General features: G+C 38.9%; 2 protein-coding genes and 1 non-coding gene across 3 annotated transcripts; 2 read left to right on the top strand and 1 right to left on the bottom strand.

Annotated features, from left to right (window-relative positions):
- Positions 1–1,363: 1,363 nt before the first annotated feature.
- On the bottom strand, positions 1,364–4,210 carry LOC142162297 (uncharacterized). Its single transcript, XM_075218633.1, has 6 exons — positions 3,757–4,210; positions 3,361–3,660; positions 2,511–2,959; positions 1,918–1,940; positions 1,682–1,802; positions 1,364–1,453 (listed from the first exon to the last, which is right to left on the bottom strand). Exons 1-6 carry the CDS (start codon positions 4,208–4,210, stop codon positions 1,364–1,366), a joined length of 1,437 nt encoding a protein of 478 aa, XP_075074734.1.
- A 634-nt stretch (positions 4,211–4,844) lies between these two features.
- Positions 4,845–4,951, top strand: LOC142162523 (small nucleolar RNA R71). Its single transcript, XR_012693773.1, has one exon. It is a non-coding gene; the product is annotated as a small nucleolar RNA R71 (small nucleolar RNA).
- Positions 4,952–18,985: 14,034 nt separating this feature from the next.
- Positions 18,986–22,098, top strand: LOC107827585 (uncharacterized). Its single transcript, XM_016654748.2, has 7 exons — positions 18,986–19,402; positions 20,110–20,228; positions 20,303–20,368; positions 20,464–20,661; positions 20,832–20,950; positions 21,190–21,295; positions 21,491–22,098. Exons 1-7 carry the CDS (start codon positions 19,174–19,176, stop codon positions 22,067–22,069), a joined length of 1,416 nt encoding a protein of 471 aa, XP_016510234.1. The 5' UTR covers positions 18,986–19,173; the 3' UTR covers positions 22,070–22,098.
- The last annotated feature ends 220 nt before the right edge of the window (positions 22,099–22,318 follow it).

Raw genomic sequence — 22,318 nt, 5'->3', positions numbered from 1 at the left:
TTGACTTCATGACTTAGACTTGCAAATGTAGGTTCCATGTATGCGAATGTGACCTTCTGAATTCAGCTTTGATCAACAAGAACTTGCAATCTTCTTCCCTTGAATCTTTCAGAATTGATAGACTTATGATCACTTATTCAGTTAATATCATACTCTTGTCCATAGGTTTGCTCCTTATGTTTTTCTCCACTAATATAGGTTAAACACTGATTTTTAGAATCTTTCTAGGACTTTTCTTCGCTTGTAATGTTAGGCTTCAGACTGGTAGGATAAGAATATTTTTAGAGTGACTTCTTTTCCCCAGCTTGGAGCAAACATTTCTTGGTGTTCGACATTTCCTCCCTTTGATAACACTTTTTTTTTTTGGTTTTGTCTTTTTTTTTGTAATCTCAAATATCTTATATTCCCAAATTTTTTTCTTCCATCCTTTTTTTTTTGAAATATATACACCAATCTCTGCTTATTTTTAGCTGGAAGATCTCATGACTATATATGTATATATATATAATTACTCTTTTTTTTCTTTTTCTTCTTCTCTATAAGAGATCAAGGTGTTGAAAAAAATGGGATAAAGGCTCAAAGAAGGGTTCTAATGGAATATTTATATGTATTTGATTAGAAAATAAGAAGGCTAGAAAATGGTAAATCAAAGAGAGCCTAATTTCATTTTCCAAAAATCAGTGTCACCTATTATTTCGTCTTGAGAAACATTTAGAGCAAGTTCTAGCCAAGTTTATTGATTTTACCTGTTTTGCGATCATAATTGTTCTCAATTCCAATGATTTCCGGAGATAAAGATGCTTGCTCCTGCCTTCACAAAATCATAGATATGGAATTTACATGGTGAAGATGAAAAGAATTAATCATTGGACATATAGTAAAGAATTTATTTAGTTAATTAAAAACCTACAAATAGGATAGAGGAGAGAAAAATAATTATATATAAAGATATAAAGAAAATAGAACTTTATATAAACATATATATCTATTAATTAGATATCTATTAATTAGATTCATATATAACATATACTAGAAATGCATCAGAATATACCCCCTCCACACGTGAACTGTTTCATCCTCTTGGATAAAACACGTGATAAGAGATATACATATATAAGTTTTAATTTAAGGGGAAAAAAATTAATACTAATGTATATAAAATAAAATAAAAAATCTTTTTGTCTTTCAAATTTACAATCACAGAAGAAAGCTTGAAAGAAACTGTGGCTACACATGTTCTATGTGTAATAGACTGATTAATTTAAGACCTTATCAGTCATTTAGTCTTGGTTTAAATATAAACCAAAAATTACCTAAGCCAGCATTCGACTTTGAAACATTAAATGGTTAACCAACTAGTTACTTAGGCACACCGATCACCATGGAGTTGCTCCTGTGTAGGTGACTCTGTTTTTGTAGATGCCTTCATGAGATGCCCTGGTTGTATAGTAACCTGGATATTGAACAGATTAATTGGTTAAGCATTTAATTATCAAACCTATGTTGGACTTATAAGGCTCCCTTCCTTCACCCTCAATGACTATGGGTATGTTACTATAGCTCTGAGTTTAACGTCGTCAGCTCGACTAATTACCTGTAGAATTCATTAGTCTATCAAAGTGACCGATGAATGTTGCTCAAAATGTCCTCCAAATTACAATTTTAGTCTTTGACCATTTACCGTAAACTTGTCACCTCCATTCTTCTGTTGGATTTCAATTGCTCCATATGGAGTAACATTTGTTACATTGTAAGGACCTGTCCACCTTGATTTTAATTTTCCTGGGAATAGCCTGAGTCGACTATTGTAAAGAGGCACTTGATCTCCAATTTTAAAACTTTTTTTGTCAGATCAAATTGTCATGCCATTTTTTTGTTTTTTCTTTAAAAAGTTTTGCATTTTCATAGGCTTCCAACCTCATTTCTTCCAACTCATTAACCTGAAAAAATTTTATTTTTACCAACAGAGGCTAATTCAAAGTTTAATGCTTTTAGTACCCAAAAAGCTTTGTGTTCTAATTCAACTAGCAAATGACAAGCTTTCCCAAAGACTAATCTATATGGAGATGTTCCAATTGGCATTTTGAACGCCGTTCGGTATGTCTATAATGCATCATCTAACTTTAAAGCCCAAACTTTTCTTGAGATTCCAACCATTTTTTCAAGAATTCTTTTTAACTCACGGTTGGAAACTTCAACTTGTCCTTGAGTTTGAGCATGATATGGTGTTCCTGTTTTATGAGTCACACCATATTTTGTCAGTAATGCAGAAAATTGTTTATTCATAAAATGAGTCCCTTGGTCACTAATGATGACTCGTGGTGTGCCAAATCTGGTAAAAATATTTTTTTGAGAAAATTGCACACAGTTCGAGCATCATTTTTCCTTGTAGGTATGGATTCAACCCATCTTGACACATAATCCACAGCCACAAGGATATATTCAAAAGAATGAGAGGAAGGAAAAGGACCCATGAAATCTATTCCCCAAACATCAAATATTTCACATACCTGTATTGATTGCAATAGTATTTCATCTCTCTTAGTGATGTTACCTTTTCTCTGGCACCTATTACCTTGTGCAACATATGCTCGGGCATCTTTAAAGAGAGTCTGCCAGAAAAATTCAGCTTCCAAAACTTTAAAAGCTGTTCGATTTGCTGCATAATGACCTCCAATTGCTCCATCATGACAGTGATATAAAATTTTGTTCATCTCTTCTTCAGGCACACATCTTCTAATGATATTATCTGCCACCAAAAGCTTTACGATCTCCTTTTTCACTACTTCCTGCATTGCTAGATTCAATCTCCTTTGGGGCTGGACTATTGGCTTGTAGCTATCCTCCATGAGAATTTTGTGCATACAAACAGCTGGATTAATCCCTTTGATATCTTTTATAGTCCATCCCAAGGCTCCTTTGTGTACTTTCAACACTTCAATCAGTTTTTCTTCTTGTCCTGTAGTAAGAGAAGATGAAATAATTACTGAAAATAATTCTTCCACAAGATAAACATATTTTAAATGAGATAGGAGAACTTTGAGTTCAATTTTTGGTTGAACTTATTCTAGTTGCATCTCCTCCTCTTCAGAATCTTTTTCTAGTATTTTGGCTTCTCTTCTGATGATAGGATCATCATCTTGTATGGTGCCAGATTTGGCCAACCATCTTTCCATTAAGTCTGGAATCAATTGATCATCTTTGAATTCATCTGTAAGATAATTAAGCATGTCAATCGAAAAACATGAAGATGATGTCTCCTCTCCTGAAAATCTTAATATCTTTTGCTTATAAAAATGACTCTTTCTTCATCAACTCTCAAAATCAGTTGTCCTTGATGGACATCTATGATTGCTCTACCTGTGGCAAGAAATGGTCTACCCAAAATAATTGGTTCATCAGGACATTCCTTCATTTCAAGTACTATAAAATCTACAGGGAAAATAAATTTATCTACTCTTATGAGCACATTTTTAATTATTCCCTTAGGTTTCTTAGTACTTTGATCTGCAAGCTGAAGAGAAACACCTATGTCTTTCATTTCACCAAGATTTAATTTTCTAAAGATAGAAAATTGCATCAAGTTAATTAGAGCTACAGAATCACAAAGTGCTTTTTCAAAATATATACCTCCCAAAGTGCATGGAATTGTAAAACTACCTGGATCACCAAGTTTTTATGGTAGCTTATTTTGAAGTATAGCGTTGCATTTTTTAGTAAGCATCACCACAGAAACTTCTTCCAATTTTCTTTTACTTGACAAAATTTCTTTTAGGAATTTGGCATAAGAAGGCATTTGCAACAAAGTATCAGTGAAAGGAATATTAATGTGAATTTGTTCTAAAATCTCTAAAAACTTTGAAAATTGATTATCAAGATTTTCTCTTTTCAGTTTTTGTGGAAAAGTAATTGTCACAGGGAAAAGAGTCAATTTTTCAATATTCTTTTCTTCTTTTTTCTTGACTTCTTTATCTTCAGATAATTTATAGGGTATTTCAACATTCTTACCCTTGTTTACCTGTTGTTCTGACTGGTCTGCATATGGTTCATTAAGCTCCTTACCTGACCGTAAGGCGATGGCCTTAAGGTGCTCCTTTGGATTTTTCTCTGTATTGCTTGGAAAGGGACGTTGAATCTTTTCTGACACAAGAGTTGCCAGTTGACTTAATTGGATTTCCAAATTTTTGAGGGCTGAACCCTGGCTTTCCATGTTTTCATCAGTTACCTTAATGTACTTATACAAAAGGTCGTCAAGACTTGAATGAGATTGTTGAGGCCTTTGCTGATATGGCCCTGCTTGTTGATAATGTCTATAGTTTGGTTTCCCACGGTTCTGATTCTGGTATCCCGACGGACCTTGTACTTGTTGCTTCTGGAAGCTTTGAGAGTTCTCTGCACCATTTGGATTGCTCCATTAAAATCCTGGATGCTTTTGTGCCATTGGACTCCCAAAAGAGTACGGTTTATAACCGACAGAATGGATCTATTCATCATTATGATTGTTTGCTTGACATTTATGGTTCAGATGGTTTCCTCCACACATGTCACAAGTCTCAGATTGGCTTTGTTGTGTATTCACCTGAAAATATTCAAACTTTTGTGCCAAAGAAATAATTTGTTGTGTTAGTGTATTTAAAGCATCAACCTGATTTACCGTAGCAGCCTTCTTGATGATTACACGTTCAGATGGCCATTGGATGGCATTCTCAGAAATCTCGTTCAACAATTGCAATGCTTCCTCTGTGGTCTTTCCCATTACAGAACCTCATGCAGCTGCATCAATCACATTTCTAGTAGAGGGTTTTAATCTGTGATAAAAAATATACAGTTGCATGTGTACAGGAATGTCATGGTGTGGACATTTTCTTTACATTTCTTTTAATCTTTCCCAAGCTTGATAAACTGACTCAGTGTCAGTCTGAAAGAAATTAGAGATGTCTTGTCTTAACTTTGTGGTTTTAGCAAGGGAAAAATATTTGTTTAAAAATTTCTGAGTCATTCGATCTCATGTGGTAATGGAACCTTGTGGCAAACTTCGCAACCAAGTCTTGGCATCTCTTTTTAAAGAAAAAAGGAAATAACCTTAACTTGATAGCTTCAGGAGGTACTCCATTATACGTAGTTGTTTCAACAAGTTTCAGAAAGTCAATTAAATGATTGTGTGGATCTTCACTTGCGTCTCCAGTGAAGATGCAAGACTATTGAATTGTTTGAATCATGCCAGTCCTAATTTCAAAGTTGTTGGCTTCCACTTGAGGTTTTCTGACACTAGATTCACAGTTGAAGCGGTCGGGTCTAGCATATTCCCTTAGGATTCTGTTTGCTGGCCTTGGTGCTACTTCATCAAACTGATCCTCCACATGGACTAGTGGTTGAATGTCTTCTACTCCTTGATTCTCCATTCTTTCACGAGCTATGCTTTGAGAAAATGATGTTTGTATTTTCCTGCACAATCGAAGAGATTTTTCAATTTCTGGATCGTAACTAGCCAACTTTTTTGTAAAAGAGCGGGTCATAAACTACTTACAATTTTAAAGAGAAAAAACAATAACAATAGTTTCTGAAGCAGTACTAGTAGTTAATAAAGTAAACAAAGAAATTTTTAAAGATAACAAAAATAGATAGAAAAAAAGTACGATAATATATATTAAGTATAAGTAAAGTTGGTACTAGTAAATAATAGTAATTAGAGATTAAGTTAGAATAGTATTTGTAGATAAAAGTACTAGTAATATTATACTAAGTATTCTAAAGGAAAACTAACGATAGAAGTAGTAGGAAGTGCTTAATTGTAGATAGTGAAAATACTGACAGAAATAAGAATAATAGTAAAAATAATAATAATAATAATAAAAAAAAATTCTCAAATTAGTAACAAAATATTTAATCTGAAGTAGATGTATACCAATCCCCGGCAACGGCACAAAATATTTGATGAGTCCAATGTGTATTGGAATTTTCTGCTCGTACTCTGTCAAATTCTAATATAGTTTAAGATATCGTCCCACATAGACTGGATAATCTATGCTACAGATTTGTAATATTTTAACTACTATTTAACAGAATCAAATTGATGAAAAGTGAGTGAGATTTAAAACTTGTTATATACTTAAACAAAACAAATATTTTTGGAAGATTTATAATTTAAAAAGGAGTTGGAAATCATTGAATTCACTTGATAATATTACTATAATAAAATCTCAATTTCTATATTTATTTCTCTAAAGAATAATTACTTATTTCTAATACAATTTTATTTTGCTCACTAAGAAATAATCAATTAATAACACTCCGTGAGAATTATGTTAATTAATCAATTTAAGACTAGTGACGTTTAAACCGAAATATTTTTCTTGCTTGAATTGTGCTAAAAGAAATTAAAAACTTCGTGAGAATATTTTTACCAAGGATCAATAATCTTGCCTATAACAATTCCTTCGTGAGAATTAAAACTAAGGCAAGCAAGATTACTGACTTGAAATAATAATTTACTGAAAAATTACTTTCACACTACTATTTTATTCATCAGTTATTATATATTAATTTTTCTCCACGAGAATTACAAAATTAATATCTGAATAACTTAGAGATAAAATATATACATGTGATGATAGAGTAATTAAAAACCATCATTTCAACACAGTATGAAATGTAAATAAAAAGTTTCAAGCCAAGAATATATAAAAACTAAGATAATATTATAAAATATATCAAGCTTCATCAACTATCCGAACAAAAAGAAATTACTCCATTATGAAGTAAGAAAAGCTAAAAAAGATATTTAGAAGACTAGAAATATTTAAAAGACTAAGGAAATATTTTTACTACAAAGAAAGAAGATCAAGACTAATTCTTGTCTTACAAATATTGGATATCCTTATACAAAGAGAGCTTGCTATTTATAGGAAAAGATGAGTAGCTTTTGTCTTGTTCCACTTTTGCGAATGTGAAATCCATGTATGCGAAGTGACCTTTGTGTACGTAGATTCTATGTCACGACCCTAAATCCGAACTCGGTCGTGATGGCGCCTCTCGTGAAGACAAGGCCAGCCACTTAAACCCAATTTACCTTTTTAAACAGTTAAATAATATAAAAACAGTCTAAAACATGATATAGCAATACCAAGTAGCGAATAATGCCAATAAAGTGCGGAAGTACAACCCAACACAGTCCTAACCAGGGTATCACAAGTCACGAGCATCTAACCATACCAAATCCTCAAATGTAACTACAAAGTTTTAAATACTGAACTAAGAACATAAGGAAATAGATAGGGAGGAGCTCCGGGCTGCGATTGTCAACCGCTACCTAAAAACTCCTCGAAGATCCGTTTGAAGCTGGAATGAATCAGCACTCGGGAGCGGGACCAACTATGCTTTAATCTGCATACAGGGTGCAGGGAGTAGAGTGAGTACTCCAACTCAGTGAGTAACAAATGTAAATAAAGATTGAGAGTAAGAAAACATGTAAGGCACAAGGCATTCTATAATGAAGCAATAAAACCATTTAAAAGCAGTAAGACGGTGAAAAGTCAAGTAAAATCCTCTTTCAAGTAGTAAACAAGTAATTGACAGGTAATTAAGGTAAAGTAAACAAATAGAAGTTTGCCCCTCGGGCACAATATCAATAAATCCGCTCCTCGAGCAACATCTCAGAATAGTACCAGCCACTCGGGCAATCACATAGAATAATACCAGCCCCTCGGGCTCATTCTCACATCACAATGGGTACCCGCACTCACTGGAGGTGTACAGACTCTGGGAGGGGTCCCTTACGGCCCAAGCGCAATAACAAGCCATCTCGTGGAATCAAATCTAGGCCCTCGGCCTCATATCAATCAAGTCACCTCGTGGCGTATATATGTATCTCAGGTCCACGGCCTCATATTAGTATTAGTGTATCCTCACAACTAGGCCCCTCGGCCTTACTCAGTCCGAAAATCATCACAAGCCCCACGAGCAATAGTAAAACAGTATTTCTCAGCCCAAAATATCATTTAAAATATAATTTAAGTCTCAAAACTAAGTAAAAATGGTTGAGTAGTAAAACAGTGGAAGATAACATGACTGAGTTCAAGTAATAAGTCAAAACAGTGAGGAAATAGCAATAAAAATCCCCGAAGGGTTCAAATAGTTGGCACGAAGCCCAAATACGGCGATCAGCCCAAATCATGAGGATAGTAAATAAGTTTCAATCAAATACGCGGTAAAATCATCAATCGGGACGGACCAAGTCACAATCCCCAATAGTGCACGACCCCACACTCGTCATCAAGCGTATGCCTCACCTCAATATAGCATTACGATGTGCAATCCAGGGTTTTAAACCCTCAGAACATCATTTACAATCATTATTCACCTCGAACCGGCTAAATCTCTAGATTGCGACGCCTTTGCCCCTCGAATCGGCCTCCACGTGCATCTAATCTATCCAAAATCAGAACGAGGACGTCAACATATGCTAAGGGAACAAAGCCCAAGTGAAAACAATCAACAAAGGGCACAAATCTCGAAATTACCAAAACCCGAGCCCTGGGCCCACTTCTCGAAAATCAGTAATTTTCACATCAATAGATTCCTCATCTCCCCACGAGTCTATGCATATCAAGAATACCAAAATCGGAGGTCAAATGGCCCCTCAAATCCTCAATTTAAGGCCTCTTAAACTCAAGCCCTAATCCTCTATTTTTTAAGTCTTTTAATTCCTTTAATTTCAGCCTTAATCCATGAAATTCTACCATAGAAATGTGTTTTATGTCCAAAATCCTTACCTTAATGAAGTTTCCTTGAAATACCTCTTCCAAATCGTCCAAAAGCTCTCAAGCTGAAGTTAAAAATGGTGGAATAACTCAAACTCGCGAAATGAAATAACTTATATGTTCTGCCCAGACCTTTCCGTATCTGCGGCACATTAACCGTATCTGCGGTACCACATTTGCGGTCTACCCTCTGCTTCTGTGGAAATCACTTAAGAGACCAGATTCCGCATCTACGATTCACTCTCTGCATCGCATCTACGGCACATTAACCGCATTTGCGGTCTACCCTCTGCTTCTGTGGAAATCACTTAAGGGACCAGATTCCGCATCTACGATTCACTCTTCGCATCTGCGACTCCGTAGATGCGGCTATCCTGACCGCTTCTGCGGTCCCTGACAAATTCCTCCTCGTCCAATTTTGCGGCCATTCCAACGCATAAGCGGTGCCACACCTACGGTCCCCAAACCGCAGGTGAGAAAATACCAGAAGCAGCAAATTTTCTGCAATCTCTTAAGGCTCAAATCTTCCCGTTAACCATCCGAATTCACCCCGAGGCCCCCGAGACCTCAACCAAAAGAACAAACATAACCCAATACCTTATTCAAACTTGTTCCAATCATCAAAACGCCTCAAATAATATCAAATCTACCAAATCACATCGGATTCAAGCCTAAGTTTCTATAATCTTCCGAAAATATGCTTTTGAGCAAAAACCAAACCAAACCACGTCCGAATGACCTGAAATTTTACACACATATCCCAAATGACACAACAAAGCTATTGCAACTCTCGGAATTCCATTCCAACCCCTATATCAAAATCTCGCCTATCAACCGGAAATCGCCAAAATATCAACTTCGCCAATTCAAGCCCAATTCTACTCCGAACCTCCAAAACCCATTCTGATCACACTCCTAAGTCATAAATCACCTCCCGAAGCTAACCGAACCATCGGAACTCACATTCGAGCCCTCTAATACATAAGTCAACATTTGTTTGACTTTTCCAACTTAAGCCTTCTTAAAAGAGACTAAGTGTCTCAAACCATAACAAAACCACTCCGAACTCGATCGGACCAACCCGATACCACAAAACACGGATAACGAAGCATAAAGAAGCAGAAATGGGGGAAACGGAGCGTAACTCATTAGACGACTGGCCGGGTCGTCATATCCTCCCCAACTTAAACAAACGTTCATCCTCGAACGAGTCAAGAAACATACATGAAGCCTCAAACAGGTGAGGATATCTGCTCCGCATCTCCCGCTCGGTCTCCTAGGTAGCATCCTCCACGGGCCAACCTCTCCACTGCACCTTCACTGAAGCTATATCCTTTGACCTCAACTTTTGAACTTGACGACCTAAAATAGCTACTAGCTCCACATCGTAGGTCAAATCATCATCCAACTGAACCGTGCTGAAATCCAAAACATGAGGCGGATCCCCAATATACTTTCGGAGCATAGAAACATGAAATACTAGATGCACACTCGACAAGCTGGGTGGCAAAGCAAGCTCATAAGCCACCTCCCCAGTCCTCCGGAGCACCTCAAAAGGCCCAATGAACCGAGGACTCAATTTCCCTTTCTTCCCAAATCTCATAACACCCTTCATGGGTGAAACCTTAAATAGAACCTTCTCGCCAATCATATAGGACACATCTCGAACTTTCCTATCGACATAACTCTTTTGCCTCGACTGCGCTGTACGAAGCCTCTCCTAAATCACCTTCACCTTCTCCAAAGCATCCTGTACCAAATCAGTCCCCAATAGCCTAGCCTCACCGGGCTCGAACCAACCAACTGGAGATCTACACCGCCTCCCATACAAAGCCTCATATGGAGCCATCTGAATACTCGACTGGTAGCTATTGTTATAAGCAAACTCTGCAAGCGGTAGAAACTCATCCCATGACCCTCCAAAATCAATGACACAAGCACGCAATATGTCCTTCAATATCTAAATAGTACACTCGGACTGCCCGTCCGTCCGAGGATGAAAAGTTGTGCTCAACTCCACCTGAGTACCCAACTCTTGCTGCACAGACCTCCAAAACTACGATGTAAACAGAGTACCTCTATCCGAAATGATGGAAACCGGAACACCATCCAAGCGAACAATCTCTCGGATATATATCCCTGCTAACCGCTTTGAAGAATAGGTAGTACACACAGGAATGAAGTGTACGGACTTGGTCAACCGATCCACAATCACCCAAATAGCATCGAACTTCTTCATAGTCCGTGGAAGTCCAACTACAAAGTCCATAGTGATCCTCTTCCACTTCTACTCGGGAATATCCATCTGCTGAAGCAAACCACCCAGTCTCTGATGCTCATATTTCACCTACTGACAATTGAGACACCAAGCTACGAATCCCACAATATCTTTATTCATTCTTCTCCACCAATGGTGCTGCCTCATTACATCTTCGCGACACCCGGATGAATGGAATACCACGAGCTATGGGCCTCCTCCAGAATCAACTCCCGAATCCATCCACATTGGGCACACAAATCCGGGCCTGCATCCTCAACACCCCATCATCACCAATGGTCATATCTCTAGCATTATCATGCTGAACTTTGTCCTTAAGGACAAGCAAATGCGGATCATCATACTGGCGCTCTCTGATGCGATCATATAAAGAAGACCGAGAGACCACACACGCCAATACCCAACTGGGCTCCGAAATATCCAACCTCACAAACCGATTGGCCAAGGCCTGAACATCAACCGCAAGAGATCTCTCCCAACTAGAATATATGACAAACTCCCCATACTCACTGCCTTTCGACTCAAAGCATCGGCCACCACGTTGGCCTTTCCCGAATAGTACAATATAGTGATATCATAATACATAAGCAACTCCAACCATCTACGCTGTCTCAAATTAATATCCTTTTGCTTGAGCAAATGATGAAGACTGCGATGATCAGTGAATACCTCACAAGATACGCCATACAAGTAATGCCTCCAAATCTTCAACACATGAACTATGGCAGCCAACTCTAAATCATGAACGGGGTAGTTCTTCTCATGGGGCTTCAACTGACGAGAAGCATAAGCAATAACTCTACCCTCCTACATCAACACACAACCATCCCAACTCTCGAAGCATCACAATACACGGTATATGAACCTGAAGCTGATGGCAAATCCAACACTGGAGCTATGGTCAAAGTTGTCTTGAGCTTCTGAAAGCTCTCCCCACACTCGTGCGACCATACAAATGAAATACCCTTCTGAGTCAACTTGGTCAAGGGCGATGCGATAGATGAGAATCCCTGAACAAAACGGCGATAATAGCCTACCAAACCAAGAAAGCTATGAATCTCCGTGGCTGAGGACGGTCTGGGACAAACTCTGAACCACCTCTATCTTCTTCGGATCAACTTGAATACCCTCTCTAGACACCACGTGCCCCAAGAAAGCCACTTAACTGAGCCAAAAATCACACTTGGAGAATTTTGCATAAAGCTTCCCCTCCCTCAATCTCTGCAACACGACTCTCAAATGCTCTGCGTGCTCTTCCTGACTACGTGAGTACACCAGAATATCATCAATGAAAACTATGACAAATGAATCAAGATAAGGCCGGAACACGATGTTCATCAAATGCATGAACGCTGCTAGGGCATTGGTCAGCCCAAAAGACATCACCAAGAACTTATAATGACCATATCGGGTACTGAAAGTCGTCTTAAGAATATCTGAATCCCTGATCTTCAACTGGTGATAACCCGAATGGAGATCAATCTTGGAGAACACCCTCGCTCCCTGAAACTGGTCAAATAAATCATCAATACGAGGCAAAGGATACTTGTTCTTAATTGTTATCTTGTTCAATTGCCTATAATCAATACACATCCTTATTGTGCCATCCTTCTTCTTCACAAACAGAACCGACGCACCTCAAGATGACACACTAGGCCGAATAAACCCTTTATCAAGGAGTTCCTGAAGTTGTTCTTTCAATTCCTTCAACTCCGCTAGTGCCATACGATACGGCGGAATAGAAATGGGCTGAGTGCCAACAGTTAAAACAACAGTAAAACAGTCTAAGACATGATTAATAATACGAAGTAGCAGATAATATTGATAAAAATGCGGAAGTACAACCCAACGCAGCCTAAACCGGGGTGTCACAAGTCACGAGCATCTAACAATACGGAATCCTCAAATGTGACTACAGAGTTTTAAAATACTGAACTAAGAACATAAAGGAAATAGATAGGGAGGAGCTCCAGGCTTCGAACGCCAATAGCTACCTAAAGACTCCTTGAAGATCCGCCTGAAGCTGGGATGAATCAGCACTCGGGAGCGGAACCAGCTGCGCCTGAATCTGCACACACGGATGCAGGGAGTAAAGTGAGTACTCCAACTCAGTGAGTAACAAATGTAAATAATGACTGAAAGTAAGAATACACGTAAAGCACAAGGCATTCTATAATGAAGTAGTAAAACCACAGTAAAACAGTGGAAAGTCAGGTAAAATCCTCTTTCAGCAAGTAAACAAGTAACTGACATGTAATTAAGGTAAAGCAAAATAGAAGTTCGCCCCTCGGGCACAATATCACCACTTCCGCCCCTCGGGCAACATCTCAGAACAATAACATCCCCTTGGTCTCAATCTCACATCACAATGGGTACCCGCGCTCACTGGGGGTGTGTAGACTCCTAGAGGGGCCCCTTACGGCCCAAACGCAATAACAAGTCATCTCGTGGCATCAAACTAGGCCATCGGCCTCATATCAATTAATCCACCTTTTGGCGTACATATCTCAAGCCCTTGGCCTCAAATCAGTATCAGTGTTTCCTCACAACATAGGCCCTCGGCCTTACTCAGTCAAAAATCCTCACAAGCCCCTCTGATAATAGTAAAACGATGTTTCTCAGCCCAAACATCATTTAAGTATTAAAACTGAGTAAACATGACTGAGTAGTAAAACAGTGGAAAATAACATGACTGAGGTCAAGTATAAAGTCAAAACAGTGAGGAAATATCAATAAAAATCCCCGAAGGGTTCAAATAGTTTGCACTAGGCCCAAATATGGTATTCAGCCCAAATAATGATGATAGCAAATAGTTTTCACTCAAACACGCGATAAAATCATCAATCGGGATGGACCAAGTCACAATCCCCAATAGTGCACGACCCCATGCTCGTCATCAAGCCTGTGTCTCACCTCAATATAGCACTACGATGTGCAATCCAGGGTTTCAAACCCTCAGAACATCATTTACAATCATTACTCACCTTGAACCGGTCAAATCTCTAACTCGCGACGCCCTTGCCCCTCGAATCGGCCTCCACTCACGTCAAAATATGCTAAGGGAACGAAGCCCAAGCGAAAATAATCAAAATATGACACAAATCCCGAAATTACCAAAACCCGACCCCTGGGTCCATGTCTCGGAATTCAATAATATTTAACTCAATAGATTCATTATCTCCCCACGAGTCTATGCATATCAAGAATACAAAAATCGAAGTTCAAATGACCCCTCAAATCCTCATTTTAAGGCCTCTTAAACTCAAGCCCTAATCCTCATTTTTAGCCCTTAAATTCCTTTAATTACAGCCTTAATCCATGAAATACTACCATATAAATGTGTTTTAGGTCCAAAATCCTTACCTTAACGAAGTTCCCTTAAAATCCCTCTTCCAAATTGTCCAAAAACTCTCAAGCCGAAGTCAAAAAATGGCGAAATAACCCAAAAATTCGCGAAGGACTTTTTTAATTCATCTGCCCAGTTGTCCCGCACCTGCGGCAACTTTTGCCGCTTCTGCTATACTGCATATGCGGTCTATCCACTACTTCTGCGGAAATCACTTAAAGGCTAATTCCGCATCTGCGGTCCACTCTCCGCATCTGCGACTACGCAGGTGCGGTCCAACTACTGCATCTGCGGCTACATACTTTCCTCTTAAATTCGCTTCTGCGGATCTCCTTCCGCACATGTGGCACCACACCTGCGGTCCCCAAACCGCAGGTGCAAAAACACCAGAAGCAGCAAAACTTCGGTAGCTGCAATGACATCTCAACTTCTCCGTCAACCATCCGAAATCACTCCGAGACCCCCGGGACCTCAACCAAAAGTACAAACATAACCCTATACCTTATTCAAACTTGTTCTAATCATCAAAACACTTCAAACAACACCAAAACACCTTGGATTCAAGCCTAAGTTTCTAAAATCTTTCAAATTCCGCTTTTGATCAAAAACCCAACCAAAGCACATACGAATGATATGAAATTTTGCACACACATCCCAAATGACACAACGGAACTACTGCAACTCTCGGAATTCCATTCCGACTCCTATATCAAAATCTCGCCTACCAACCGGAAATCACCAAAATATCAACTTGGCCAATTCAAGCCTAAATCTACTCCGGACCTCCAAAACCCAATACGATCGCACTCCTAAGTCATAAATCACCCTCCTAAGCTAACCGAACCATCGGAACTCATATCTAAACCCTCTAACACATAAGTTAACATTTGGTTGACTTTTCCAACTTAAACTCCCTTAAAAGAGACTAAGTGTCTCAAACTTTGCCAAACTCATTCCGGACTCAATCAGACCAACCCGATACCACAAAACATGGATAACGAAGCATAAAGAAGTAGAAATGGGGAAAACGAAGTTGTGACTCCTGAGATGACTGGCCGGGTCGTCACAGTCGCAGTACCCGACTAACGGAAAGCGGGGGTGAGATCCTTTACTTTCTTCGGAGCCCTTCGACCTAAAAGCAAGGAAAACCACATGAGTGAAAAAGAAAAACGATATTGAGGTCGAGGTGACTAAAGATCAGAACTGGACTCACCGACCAAAGAAGGTTGGGGCCCAAATTTCTTGTTGAATGATGACCACTCACGGATCCCCACCGTGTGGGGCAAAATTTGAGCCACCCAGTCGTGATTATCGGTGACCAAGGTAGGAGTCTCCTTCTCAACTGCACCATTAAAGAACGATTAGGTAACAAAAGGAAGACAATAAACGACTAGTCAACAAAAATACTTACGAGCGAAGTTTCGCTCCTCGGGGAACCCAGTAGGGTTCGCCACCACGTGCTCAGTTTTGACAAAGAAAAAGTCGACCCAAAACCTACAATTGGTCTTATCATCCATTTTCACCACTAGTCCCTTGGCCCCTCGGTGGCGAAGGTATATTATCGTGCCACGGTGAAAGCTTAGAGCAAAAAGATGTAGCAAATGGCTGATAAAGATTCCACGGTCGGCTAGCTCCGCGTACTTTATCAACATAATGAAAAGTTTGTAAATATAGGGAGAGAGATGGGTTGGACAGATGTTGTAGCAGCAGCAGAATTCCTCCACTAACAGGGAAAGAAAAAAGAGAATATCCCACTCAAAATAGGTACACGTAAAATGCGCAGTACCCAGGACAATGAATATGGACCATATTGTTCTGGCGGGGACCAGGCCAATGAAAGTAGGGATGTTGTACTTGGCCATAAGCTCAGAAAGATGGGCCACTCCCATCTCAAATTTCACAGGCACGAGATCGTCATCATGAGGCTTCGAGAAGTCCAACCTGGCCTTGTCACTACGAGGAACAATCTTCTCTACTGTGGGAAAGTTATCATCTTTTGCAATAATGGCCTCCCCTTCATCACTAAAGGGCATGGCCACTAATATTGGAGGCGGGCTGAGAATCTCCTCAGAGATCGAAGATGCACTAGCCATTTGTATAACTATATAGGAGCAAAAGAATTGGAAGTGAAGAAGAGATAACAGTGGCGACAGAGAAAGCTGTAGAAAATGGGAACTCATAAAGAACAAGAGAGGCAGATAGGCAGGCTTAGGGAACTCTAAAGTGTAAGGTTTCGATCGAAAAGGATTCTCCCCTTATTTATAGAGAATAACGGCATACTAATCGAGAAAATCAATTGCCACACGCACTGAGATCAAAGCGACATGTTCACAAGAAATGATGCAGCGCATCGTGAAGATGCAGAATTATGACCCGTGAGGCTGTGACGTCATTCTGAACCATCATCATTAAGCGTAGCCCTCAAAGCGCCACATCACCATCTCGGCCATGACTACCACTACTAGACCTCCCCATCCAAATTTCTTAATACCGTAGTTGATGAAGTCCGTTCATCAAGGCCGACCAAAAGACGACTTCGATAAGCGAAGGGACTAACTGTATGGGCTAAAATTCGACCGAGAAAATCTGGTATGAAGAGGCGATTATCATGACGATTACGACTCGGTGTAGGGGGCTTGGCCGAGGTCGAGCAGTGATTAACGAGAACGAATTATCACGTGGCACACCTGGGCCGAAGTCGAGTAACAGGAACGGAAGCAACGGTCGGTATAGTCTTGGAACTTTCAAAGGGAATATTCCTGAATATTCTCTCTGTTGTACTTTTAGGGTTCTTTGGGAATATTCCACAAGGATATATAGAGTAAGAGAGAGAGAGAGAGAGAGAGAGAGAGAGAGAGAGAGAGAGAGAGAATAGGGGAGGGGATTGTTTTTGGGAGATAAGAACACAATTGTAAGATAAGCACTCAAGAAAAATACAAGAAACCACTTTTAGTAGAGATTCGATCTTTTTGTGAATGATTCTATTGTCATTTCCATCAAATCCAAGAAAATGTACAATATTCTCTAACGCTCGTGTCATTCAACATTGTCAGGGAAAAGAGTCATTCACCCTCTTCAATATTGGGTGAATATTCCCCTCTATTTACATTTATTGTCATTTAATATAGTCATTATTTATCATTTCTCTTTCACTCACTCTTAACTGCATCATTTAATACCCATTGGATGAAATTGGGTTGAAGGCACTTTCATGTCACTCATATAAATATGTTCAGATCTAGAGTTTATTACGTTTAACTAGGATTTATCCATTAGTCTCTTGTTTAATTAGTTTAACAAAATTGTTCATACTTTACGCATTGACCTTGTCCCCAAATCCCTCTTGCACACCTGTTAAAGATGTGAATAATATTACACACCAAAACTTTTAAAGGTGTGTCAATTACACACCGCTTTGGTGTTTGACCACATCTGCTTAAAAATTGCTATTACACGCGCCAATCAGCGTCTCACACGTGTCATAAATCGAAAAAAAAAAGGAAAAATTGAAAAAAAAAACCTCTACCCCCACCCCACTCCTCATTTTCCCAAAAGAAAAAAATACAGAAAAAACCCCACCCCTTCCTCATCTCCCCAACCCCATCATCTTCTCCACCACCCCATACTACCACCAACCCTTCCACTACAAGCACATTCTTCCTCAACTATAGATTCAATTCTTTGCCCGATTTTTAACAAGTTTTAACAACATCCATCACAGATCCTTATAAAAATTTCAAAATCAAGCTCAAACCCAAAGCTTCAAACTTGTTAACGGTGTTTTTTGAATTTTATTAAAATTAATCACCTAAATAAATTTTTATTCAACCATAACCACGAATTCAAACTAATTTTCTAGGTCACAGAACACCAAAATTAACAAGACTCGATTAAATTTTCAAGCTTTTTCAAATGGTCAATAATGGTAATTTTTACAAGACCCAATAGCTCCTCTTTTTTTTTTTCTTTTTTTTCTTTTTCTTCTTAATCATGGGCATTGAAGAGATAAAATATGAGGGGGTAGACAAAACTAGGATGGAGGTTGGGGAAGAAGACGGAACAAGGGGGGAATCACTGGGCTGTGGGTTGGGGAAGAAGACATGGGTTATATTTTTTTCTTTAATTTGTAAAAAAAATAGTTAAAAAGGTAAAATAAATAAAAAACTTAATTTCAGATGAATTTTGTAGTTTTCACGTGCCCCTTTTATGTGTAATACACGCGTGTGACACATGACAAAAGAAGTGTGTAATTGATACACTTTTAAAAGTTTTGGTGTGTAATATTATTTTTGTATTTAACAGGTGTGTAAAAAAATTTTGAGTATAAAATCTATGCGTAAAGTATATATTTTGCCTTTAGAAATCAATAATTTGAGACGAGGGAGTACCAATAGAATAATGTTAACAAAGAAAAGACTAAAGAGAAACTTCCCTAATACGTAAGAAATTTAGGCGATTGTTCTAGAATAAAAACGAGTGGCGCTCTCGACAAGTCAAGCCCTGTCGAGCTCGAAGGTATCTGCCACGTAGACTTTGCGGACCCACAAAAGATATTTAAGGAACTCCTAATATTATCCGTTTGGGCAAGATGTGCGCACTACCAACCCTGCGCATCTTCTTAAGGTAAAAGAAAAACAAACCTACTAGTCGAAACCCTTTCTTTTCGATCAGGCTACTCTCACGCTTCTCTACTCCCTCTGCATAAAGCTTGGATCAACCTCACTGCTCCACCCACCCAAAATACTCATATAATAACACATACATATAATTATAAGAGGTGAATATTGAGAATGGTATCAGGGAGGTGGATTGAAACAGGAGCGGATCTGTGGAAAGATAGGGCACGGTCCCTGCAGCTTCGTCTAAGAGACCGCCTTAGGGTCGCCGTCGATCATCACCGTCGCCGTCCTTTGATCTCTGACGGCTACTTCTCATCTACCGTCGAACGATGGGTCCAGCGCTTCAGCGATTTCCGTAGAGATGCTCTCCCTTCTTCTTCCACTTTCTATCGTAAAACAGGTCAGTTCAACATTATACGAATTTGTAAAACATAATGTGACACAACCGCATCTAATTTGATCTATCTTCCTGTTCGCTAACATCATCAGTTATGCTACACGGAAAATCTTTATACCGATTTTTCATATCTAGGATTTGCGAAATAGTTAGACTAAATAAAAAAGGACTTTGACAAAGAATTAAGGAATGTTTTTAGTTTTATAATTGAAAAATTAGGGAATGTGACTGCACTTCAACTGTATAAAACCTGTTAAAGCAATAATCTATGCTTTACGTAACCAATGCTATCAATTAACATCTAATGAGCTCATGGTATTTGCAAGGAGAAATTGGGAAAATCTACTAACCTAAATAGCAGCTACCTTAGCTGCTTTCTGCCCTTAGACTTCCAATCTCTGAGCTAGAGTTACCTCCTTGATACAGCGAACAGGTTTCTTCATATGTTAAAAGATGTGATTTGAAAGTTAATTATCTCGACTGAAATTAGTTGCTAGAATTACTCCTGGTACCAATATTTATCTACCTTTGATGAATTTAGGGCAGTTTATCCAACTTTCTGGGATTCTTTCGATATGTTAAACCTTGCCTTTGTGTCCTTCATGAGTTGGAAGGTTCTTTCCACTAAACTCTCCAGTCACTTGTACTTGCTAACCTTTGGGGATTTGAGCTCACGAAGTAGTTATAATTCTGAATCCCTATGACTGCAGTTAGCAAGGATATTGATCCAGAAGCAGATTCAGTTCTGACTCGCATGCTTCAAGCTGTGGCTGTACCTGTGCTTGGAAATGTTTGTCATGTGTTTATGCATGGTCTCAATCGTGTTCAGGTAAGCTAAAGATTTGGTGAGTTACTATTTCAGCTGTTGCCTAATTGGGAGAAATAACTCGATGACTTTTGCAGATATACGGTGCAGAAAAATTACATCAGGTGCTGGTCAACCGAGCGGAGAATAAACCTCTTATTACAGTAAGCGATGTTCCTGAGCTACTTCTAGTTCCTTGCTTTAAGCCTCGCACCCCATGATTATGCCTTTTGATATATTACTGTTTAAATGAACTCAGGTGAGCAATCATGTTGCTGCTATGGATGACCCACTGGTTATTGCTGCATTGCTTCCCCCCAGTGTTATGTTGGATGCACAAAATTTGAGATGGACGCTTTGTGCAACTGATCGGTGTTTCCGTAATCCAGCAACGTCTGCCTTCTTCAAACATGTCAAAGTTCTTCCAGTTTCCCGTGGTGACGGTATATATCAGAAGGTATTTTCTTTGCTGAGATGCTGTTGAGATAAAGTTGATCTAATATTCTAATTGTTTATACATCAGTATATATTTCTTGCTTCTCCAGTCTGAGATGTTTTCTTTGAAATGGTAAAAGAGACTGTGGAGGTTACAGCTAATTGTTCAGTCTATTCCTGCATGTACCACAGGGGATGGACATGGCTATTTCAAAATTGAACCGTGGTGGATGGGTACACATATTCCCAGAAGGTAGTCGCTCTCGAGATGGTGGCAAAACTATGGGTTCTATTAAGAGAGGCATCGGCAGGTACTCATTCTTTTTAATTAATAAGTTGTGAATTGTATTGTTATCGTTAAGTAGGTAAGTTGATATCAATAAGGATACCAGTTCAGTGGTTTAATAATTTTGTATTTGGAGAAGAAAAAGACCAAGAGACAATGTATTGATAGAACTATACAGAAACCAGGACCAGAATTAGATAGTTTTTTTTTCTCTGTTGATTAGCCCCTCGTTTTCCGGCTTATGTTTTTCTTTGTCCTTAATAGATTGGTTCTGGATGCCGACAATGTACCAATAGTCGTCCCATTTGTGCATACTGGAATGCAAGACATCATGCCTGTAGGTGCCAAGCTTCCCAGGATTGGAAAGACGGTATGCATTTTTTATTTTGAGGGTGGTGAATAGTGCAGCTACATATATGGTGTGCCAATATTTATAGTAGAGAGTAGGGCAAGTAAAGAGGTTAAACCTATTACAAATTACTCTCTACTTTGAAACATTTTCATTTCCTGGTAATTATGATTTATAATTTCCTAGTATACTCTTCATGAGCTGTAAAAACTGCAGGTGACTGTTCTTGTTGGTGATCCCATCGAGTTTGATGACTTGCTTGCTGCGGAAGAAAAGGATAATATGCCAAGAGGAAAATTATATGATACTGTGTCAACAAGAATTGGTGATCGACTACAGATGCTTAAGGCCCAAGTCGATAAACTTGCTGTCCAGGAAGCACTACAATCACAATACTACCATGACCGTGTTGGTGAACGAGCTGCTGGGATTGTGCAGCAGATTGACTGGGAAGCTCTCGGCATGGACAATTACTTGAGCAACGGGGAGGATCACGTCTCTCCTCCAAGGCAAGAACCTATTAGTGAGCAGACATTAGTTGATAAGAAGGTGGAGGAGAATAGTCAGGATAGGTACTTTAGGTTTGGCTTCTCTAGGGAAAATGGAATTGTGTCGAGAATGAGAGGTTACATGGACTCAACCGAATTAATGCTATTTTCTGCTAGATGTTTAGTTAATAGTAGGGTAAAAGAAAATTTTGGGAATACAGAAGAAATTGGCCCACTGGAGGCTTGGAACAACTTTTGGATGCCGATGTATGAGAGTCAGGTTTGTAACCGGGAGATTTTACATTAAATGAAGAGTTTAACTGGTTTTGGTCTAAATAGAGAGTTTAATTTTTGTATATTGGTCTGTGCCGCATATAGTTTTTTATACACTATTACTAACTCAAGTAATAAACTTATTAATACTGTAAGTTAAATGTCTTGTCGCATGATTTTGCTAAAAATGATATTTCCGATGAAGGTTTGCATGATCTGTTGTGTCAAGGTAGGCCTTGATTATTCTTCTCATTTGGCCTTCTTGTTCAAGTTTGGACGTTAT

This window comes from Nicotiana tabacum, chromosome 7 (assembly GCF_000715075.1).
Source record: "Nicotiana tabacum cultivar K326 chromosome 7, ASM71507v2, whole genome shotgun sequence".
Classification (NCBI taxonomy): domain Eukaryota; kingdom Viridiplantae; phylum Streptophyta; class Magnoliopsida; order Solanales; family Solanaceae; genus Nicotiana; species Nicotiana tabacum.
Note: the sequence above shows the minus strand (reverse complement) of the source record. Positions and strands in the feature narration are given on the sequence as shown.

Bases quoted from the DNA above. Each gene is read 5' to 3' on its own strand.
- LOC142162297 (XM_075218633.1), bottom strand. From the start codon at position 4,210: ATGGAAAGCCAGGGTTCAGCCCTCAAAAATTTGGAAATCCAATTAAGT. The intron at 1,941-2,510 runs GTATGTGAAATA...AAATTTTTTCAG, and splicing joins TACTATTGCAATCAATACAG to GTTAATGAGTTGGAAGAAAT. The intron at 1,803-1,917 runs GTTGGAAGCCTA...TCTTTACAATAG, and splicing joins AATGAGTTGGAAGAAATGAG to TCGACTCAGGCTATTCCCAG.
- LOC107827585 (XM_016654748.2), top strand. From the start codon at position 19,174: ATGGTATCAGGGAGGTGGATTGAAACAGGAGCGGATCTGTGGAAAGAT. The intron at 20,229-20,302 runs GTAAGCTAAAGA...TGACTTTTGCAG, and splicing joins ATGGTCTCAATCGTGTTCAG to ATATACGGTGCAGAAAAATT. The intron at 20,662-20,831 runs GTATTTTCTTTG...CATGTACCACAG, and splicing joins GTGACGGTATATATCAGAAG to GGGATGGACATGGCTATTTC.